We start from the raw sequence: 7,708 nt of genomic DNA on the forward strand, positions 1-7,708 counted from the left end.
TCTCAATCAGCATCTATCAGTGACTCACAGCACTTGGGCTCATTGCGCACAGCTGCAAACTTCCATTTTAGACCCCAAATACTCAGTATTGCAAGTCACTTTGTTACCAGTTACCCTGCAGTCAAAATAGGACAGGAACCAATAAATAGTCATTTAAAGTCTAGTATATATTGGTTTTATTAGCAGCTACAGGTTAAATGCTAGGTTTGTCATGGCTGGCTTTCCTCTACCGGGAAACGATGGGACCTACCCGACTTCAAAAATGTGGGGTCATACCTTATTTTTATACTTCAGTGTACATAGTGTAAGTTCTTGGCTTTTTAGCAAACTTGTTGACAGAGTTGATAAACTTTTCCCTCCCACAGCATTGATGATGCAACAGCCCTAATTCAAGAATATCAAGAGAAATGTGGAAATCCTACTCTGGTAGACATACCATCATCTGACCTTCTGAAGGTAAAACAAACCACCTGTGTACCTCGTGCAATATTTTCTCCTTTTTTTCTAAACTAAGACTTTCACTCAACTTTTAGCAAAAATACTTCTTAGCTGATTTTAGTAAAATATATTGTGTATAGTGAAATATCCTTTTATTAATTCAAGTAATTCATTTTACTTGAACCAAATCTGTGCCATGCTAAGCCTTATGCTTTCATGTACTTTCACAGGTCTTAGATTATATCCTGTTTTCCTAAGCCCTATTAATATTGTTCTTTTACCTTCCAGATGTATCTGAATGGACCAGAGGAGACCTGTGTACTAGAACCGTCATCGATAAGATCTTGATTTACCCTTTTCTCCCTCTACTGGCAAGATGAGGGCCATGCATTGAGGATGCTCATACCGGTCGAGTGAACGTTAAACTAAAACCTCAATGCTCTCTTACCAAAAGCTACCCCCAGCTTTCCACATTTCTTTTTAACTGTTCTAGGCTGTTTCTTCCCCATACTCTATCCCCATTGAAACAGTTTAGATTTACAGAATTTCCTGTTTCTATTCAACATTAATGTTCATGTTCAGCACTTTGATTTTAGGAAGGATTAAAGTTTATTTCCTTTACTACTATATTTCTCCGTGTTTAAGTCTGCTGTCAGGATCACTCTAAGATTTCATTCACACAAACATAACCTTGCATAATTGTGATGAACTTTTTTTAAAACTGTAAGTGGTGTACTTCATGTAAAATACACTTTGTAGACCAATTGTAATTTTAACTACAGTGAGCACAAATAAACAGACTTACATATCAATTTTGGCCTTACAGTATTCTATAAGCCTTTTTTAATTATGAAGTTGTCAGTAAATTGATGTTCCACTCAGTCGCTAACCTTCCTTGAATGTGTGCCAAGGTTTTCTTTTCAACTTTGTTCTTTCTGTATGTCTGCAGCAGGATAAAGCAATAGGCACACGTTTCACTGCATGCAATAGCACTTAGCCAAAGGTTCCCAAGATACCAGGCTGAAATGCTTGGTCTTTTTCTAGGGTAAAGCAAGTTTATTTTGAATAGGAAGAAGTTAGTTACACAAAAGTAAGAGTTCTAGCTGATCCCTTAAGTTGTATGAAAACCATTAGTTTAACTCAAACCTTTGTGACAATTACCACACAGCTTTTTGCAGAGATACTGCACTGGAAAAAGTCATAATACTAAGGTCAACATCTGCAAAGGAAACAGGCCACCATTCTAAATGTTCTTCTCTAGAAGGCAAGATAAAACTCTGGTTTTATTGGAAAGTTAGCAGTCATGAGAAAGGGGAGCTGTTAAAATACCTTCAGTTCCCTGCAGTCATGAGAACAGGAGAGCCAAAAGATCCAGTCATCTTGAACAACCAATGTTTTAGCCTTCAGCAGTAGTACGAGTGCCATGTGGAATTACACTATTTAAAACCTCTGTACATGGAGCAAAGTGTGTATACGTGTCATGTCAGATATAAGCTGTAAATAAAGGAAAGCCTCTCGTCACTGTTTATAAATTTAACGAGACCATCATTCATTAAAGCATAGTGGTATTTGAAACTGCTTTGATTATAAAAAGACTGAAGTGAAATTACTACTGTAAGTTATGAGTTAATTGTAATATTTTCAGAATCTACCACTCCATTTTATTCTTTTAACTTAATTGGGAATGTTAAATTGAGAAAATGAAATATCAACTGGATTCCAAAGCAAACACAACATGGCCCCAGAGCCCTCAATCTTCTCGTCCAAGCCCTTTACCAGCATCCTTTAGAAGTCAGTCACCAAACCAGAGCATCAGGCATTTTAAAAGCACCTACAACTGTTGCATTTTTTTCCCAACAACAGTTCATAAAGCTTAGTTTTTCTATGAAGTGGAGTTTATTACAACATTAAGGAACAGTATTTAAACAGTTCTTTTCATGGAATATTTTACAAATCAATTCATACAGAGAAAAGCAAACAAACACAATTATTTTAAAATTACCAATAAGCTACATTGTTAAGCTGTTAGTGAGTAAGTGTAGTACTGTAAACTAGCAATCAAGTATTGTAGTAACTTGCAGTTCAGCATGAGATGGTAAAAATACCAGACAAGCAAATACATTTTTAAGACTTTTTGTACTCAATTCTTTCTACTTTCACATCATCTCCAATTAGTTGATAGACATATGTGACTACTGTAGAAGCCTGGATATCCATCAGCACAAATGAAGGAATGATGTTGCTGGAAAGAGAGGAAAAAAGTCACATTAATTGTGCGTATATAATCGCCTTAGCAGTGTTTCACCACTAGTTAATAGAAATCAATCTAAGAGAAATGGATATGAATTTTGTAAGTGCGGTACATCAGATCTGAAGCTTTAAGTATTCCATTCTCATCTGTTTCAGTCAAGGAGATTTAGCAAGTACTATCAACCCTTCCTCTCCCCGACAATTAGAATGTAAACATTAACCTTCATAATGAGTTTTGTAGTTCAGTTTTGTTATCAAAAAGACACCCCCCCCCAGGTATTTCCCACACTTCACTTACTTCTCTAAGGCATGATAAGCTCCTGTAGCTGATCCTGGATTGATATAGAACTTGTTTTCATGTTCAAATGCCTCAAATTTGTGCGTATGTCCTGAAATTAGGATGTCCACATCAAACTGCCTTTGTAGCAGCGCCAGGCTGGCCATATCACCCCAAGGAATAACCTGATGGCCATGAATCAGCCCGATTTTGAACTGTCCAACAGTTACAACTTTCTGTTCAGGATAATTCAGGTTCTAAAAATAAAATAAAAAAACAAAAAACAAACAAAACACACAAAAAACCACACACATTAGATGTACATATTTGTATTTAAAATCTCTATGCAACACCAAGAAGAGAGGGGGAAAGCTTGTGGAAATATTCCATGTAATTGGCCCTACCGCTACAAAATGAGACCTACAAAGCTGCTTTTATGAACACTGGAGAATGGTAGGACGCAAGGAACTTCAACGACCTGACAACAGCCGGTCCTGTTTGCTGGAGTCCTAGACGTAGCCAAGTACGCAAATTACTTTTGTTCATACTGATGACAGATAACAACTTACTGTGCAATTCACGTTATTGATTGCAACCCCAACTCTTTTGCCCAGTTTTCTTTCCACGTGCTCTTAGTACTACGTAAGCTCGGCTTGCCCACTTCTACTTGAATTATTTGAATAACCCAAATGTTGCCTTTATGTAAAAGATGCAGAGAAAACATCGAGAGAGGACACTACCTCATCAAAGTCCCCTCTGACAACGTGAACATCCCCAGCCAGGGTCTTGAGGTAGTCATAAGTGTCCTTGGTGCAGAGGTTTCCTGTGCAGAGGATGTGCTGGATCTTTCCTGGAACCAGCAGTTTTTTGAATTTGGCTGGGAGGCTGTTGCAGCGGTGGGGAATGTGAAGATCTCCTAATACTAACACCAACTTATCAGGTGTCACGACAGGAAAGGAAGATCATTACAGATACTTATTAAGACAAGAATCATTGGCAAACAGAAAGCATTGCAATGTTGTCTTCAGTTTCATAACTTTGCATTTTGATGTAAAAGCTACTAAAATAAGAATGAAATGGTGATGGAATGTTGCTAGATTGAGGGAAAACAAGGGCCCTTACTAACACAGAACATTATCCAGATGGGGGGCTTACAATCACAATAGTCTACAGATTTTTTTTTTATTTTGTTGCTGAAAGCCACTGTGAGGTATAACAACAGAAAAGTGTTACTACTATCGATGTATTTTACACAAATTTGGGAACTACCATAAACTATCCCACTTTTTTTCCCTCCTTAAACATCCAGAAAAAAAATAATACAGGACATCTCTAGTATATGTTCTCAAGCACAGACCTGGCTAAACTGTGGCCACTTCCCTTTAAAACTCTTCATCCGAGTTTCTTTCTACTTTAATTAACTTCTGTTTTGTTCCTTATCATGAAGAAAAAAAAAAAAAAACAGCAAACTTGCAACCTGCGTTAATAGCTGACCAGAATAGGAAGCTTGTCCAGAGTCCGCATTGTAGGAACCACTGAACAACAGGATAAGACTAACAGTTTAAAACAAAACAAAAAAAAAACCAAACGAGGGCACTGCAGAGAAGATAAGCCAGACTACTGCACACATTGGTTCCATTACTAGTTCTATATATTCATAGTTTCAATACAATAGATGCAAGGACAATGCAAATTTAATGGGGGCTTCAAAATTAAGGATTCAGATGAAGTAAGACCATAGTTTAATATCACAGGCTTTAAAGCTGCGAATAAAGAAATAATTAATGCGAGCAACACAGCAATAAATTAATTATGCAAAAAGGGCATGAAAAGCTCTATAAAGCACGGGGTGTTATGTCACTACACTGTAAAAACACTGGATCTAGAGACAGTCATTATCAAGTTAACTTGATAAACAGCTCCATGTTAAAAGAGACAGTTTGTCTTCCAACCATAATGCTTTGTTAGTAAGACAGTTCCTAAAAGGACAGCCATCAAATGTGTTTGTAAAAGACACCGCCCAGATACATATATATATATATATATATATGTAAGCAGTAGTAACTACGCTAAGAATTTACCTTTTTTAATATTTGCTTTTTAAATTTTTAGGCCATGCAGCTATTTTCATGCTAACAGTCATCAAAAAAGGCAGAGGGAACTCGGGTGGGGTTTTTGTTTGGGTTTTGGTTTTTTGAGATTAAGAACGTCTCAGTGCCATCACCAAAGCCCTGCACCTTTGGAGAACAGATGGTTGAAAGTATCGGTAAAGCGATACAAGATTTTTTTTAATCAATGAGCTACCAATTTAAAACTAACCCAGGAGAGGGGGGGGGGGGGAAACACATTTTTTTTTTGCCTTTGAACATCCCCAGCCAGGGTCTTGAGGTAGTCATAAGTGTCCTTGGTGCAGAGGTTTCCTGTGCAGAGGATGTGCTGGATCTTTCCTGGAACCAGCAGTTTTTTGAATTTGGCTGGGAGGCTGTTGCAGCGGTGGGGAATGTGAAGATCTCCTAATACTAACACCAACTTATCAGGTGTCACGACAGGAAAGGAAGATCATTACAGATACTTATTAAGACAAGAATCATTGGCAAACAGAAAGCATTGCAATGTTGTCTTCAGTTTCATAACTTTGCATTTTGATGTAAAAGCTACTAAAATAAGAATGAAATGGTGATGGAATGTTGCTAGATTGAGGGAAAACAAGGGCCCTTACTAACACAGAACATTATCCAGATGGGGGGCTTACAATCACAATAGTCTACAGATTTTTTTTTTATTTTGTTGCTGAAAGCCACTGTGAGGTATAACAACAGAAAAGTGTTACTACTATCGATGTATTTTACACAAATTTGGGAACTACCATAAACTATCCCACTTTTTTTCCCTCCTTAAACATCCAGAAAAAAAATAATACAGGACATCTCTAGTATATGTTCTCAAGCACAGACCTGGCTAAACTGTGGCCACTTCCCTTTAAAACTCTTCATCCGAGTTTCTTTCTACTTTAATTAACTTCTGTTTTGTTCCTTATCATGAAGAAAAAAAAAAAAAAACAGCAAACTTGCAACCTGCGTTAATAGCTGACCAGAATAGGAAGCTTGTCCAGAGTCCGCATTGTAGGAACCACTGAACAACAGGATAAGACTAACAGTTTAAAACAAAACAAAAAAAAAACCAAACGAGGGCACTGCAGAGAAGATAAGCCAGACTACTGCACACATTGGTTCCATTACTAGTTCTATATATTCATAGTTTCAATACAATAGATGCAAGGACAATGCAAATTTAATGGGGGCTTCAAAATTAAGGATTCAGATGAAGTAAGACCATAGTTTAATATCACAGGCTTTAAAGCTGCGAATAAAGAAATAATTAATGCGAGCAACACAGCAATAAATTAATTATGCAAAAAGGGCATGAAAAGCTCTATAAAGCACGGGGTGTTATGTCACTACACTGTAAAAACACTGGATCTAGAGACAGTCATTATCAAGTTAACTTGATAAACAGCTCCATGTTAAAAGAGACAGTTTGTCTTCCAACCATAATGCTTTGTTAGTAAGACAGTTCCTAAAATGACAGCCATCAAATGTGTTTGTAAAAGACACCGCCCAGATACATATATATATATATATATGTAAGCAGTAGTAACTACGCTAAGAATTTACCTTTTTTAATATTTGCTTTTTAAATTTTTAGGCCATGCAGCTATTTTCATGCTAACAGTCATCAAAAAAGGCAGAGGGAACTCGGGTGGGGTTTTTGTTTGGGTTTTGGTTTTTTGAGATTAAGAACGTCTCAGTGCCATCACCAAAGCCCTGCACCTTTGGAGAACAGATGGTTGAAAGTATCGGTAAAGCGATACAAGATTTTTTTTAATCAATGAGCTACCAATTTAAAACTAACCCAGGAGAGGGGGGGGGGGGGGAACTACATTTTTTTTATGGCCTTTCCAGAGTTCCCAGTGAAAAATACCCTCACTAGCACCAGTCTAGAGATGATATACTTGAATGCAAGCAAAAATGGATAACAAGTGGTTTTGATTATTAAAGTGGCGATAGATCGATTCTCTTAACGATGCATAAGGGACTTAGACATGCAATATCAGTTACGGATTTAATGTTTAATGAAATTATACTGCCACTTAAAACACATAACCCCACTGAAGTCAGCAGAGCTTGTGCATTCAGCAAAGACCATTTCCTTTGCTGACGAACTGGCAGGCCCCGTATTTTCCCCCAAATCACGTTTGAGCTCCCATTAATTAAAGAAGAGCTTGGCAAGCTACAATAACAAAAACAAATTAAAAGCATTGAAGTGTGTTTAACAATCACAGGTATCTGCAACATAAAGTAGCGGCAAAGAATGTTACAACATCTGGCTTTAACTAGGAATTTAGGTGCGATCTTGAGCGTGGTTTGAACAGCAGCCCCTAATTCACATGTACCATCTGACATTGATATCGTCTAGTAACGTTAACAAGCCCTTACCACCGGTGTTAGCAACAGCCAAGAGGAGTAAACTTACTCTGTGCCCAGCCTTATTGGAATGAAGAAGTTGATTGCAGGCAGGGGGGGATGAAAAACAGGGTGAAACATGATCAATGTTAAACAAAAGAAAGCAACAGAAAAGAAAATATAGCCAAATGAATAGGCAAATAATAATTAATGAATTGTTGATGTTATGAAAGAAGCGTTACAAAAAAAAAAAACACAAGAAAAATCAAAATTCGGCTCC

The 7,708-nt window shown here is 37.3% G+C and overlaps 2 protein-coding genes across 2 annotated transcripts in view; one reads left to right on the forward strand and one right to left on the reverse strand.

Annotated features, from left to right (window-relative positions):
- Nucleotides 1–822, forward strand: part of KNTC1 (kinetochore associated 1) — a 40,069-nt gene extending 39,247 nt beyond the window's left edge. The window contains exons 62-63 of the mRNA XM_009321199.1: nucleotides 366–456; nucleotides 727–822. Coding sequence (XP_009319474.1) covers nucleotides 366–456; nucleotides 727–786 — 151 coding nt within the window. The 3' untranslated portion in view covers nucleotides 787–822. The remainder of the gene's footprint in view (nucleotides 1–365; nucleotides 457–726) is intronic.
- Nucleotides 823–2,119: 1,297 nt separating this feature from the next.
- Nucleotides 2,120–3,921, reverse strand: LOC103914571 (vacuolar protein sorting-associated protein 29; the record flags this gene model as incomplete). The annotated part of the gene is made up of 3 exons (XM_009321235.1): nucleotides 2,120–2,680; nucleotides 2,987–3,222; nucleotides 3,706–3,921. Coding segments are annotated over 3 exons (570 nt in total), but the record flags the coding sequence as incomplete, so codon positions are not given.
- Nucleotides 3,922–7,708: the final 3,787 nt, after the last annotated feature.

Source organism: Pygoscelis adeliae, unplaced genomic scaffold, assembly GCF_000699105.1.
Source record: "Pygoscelis adeliae isolate BGI_AS28 unplaced genomic scaffold, ASM69910v1 Scaffold93, whole genome shotgun sequence".
NCBI classification, from domain to species: domain Eukaryota; kingdom Metazoa; phylum Chordata; class Aves; order Sphenisciformes; family Spheniscidae; genus Pygoscelis; species Pygoscelis adeliae.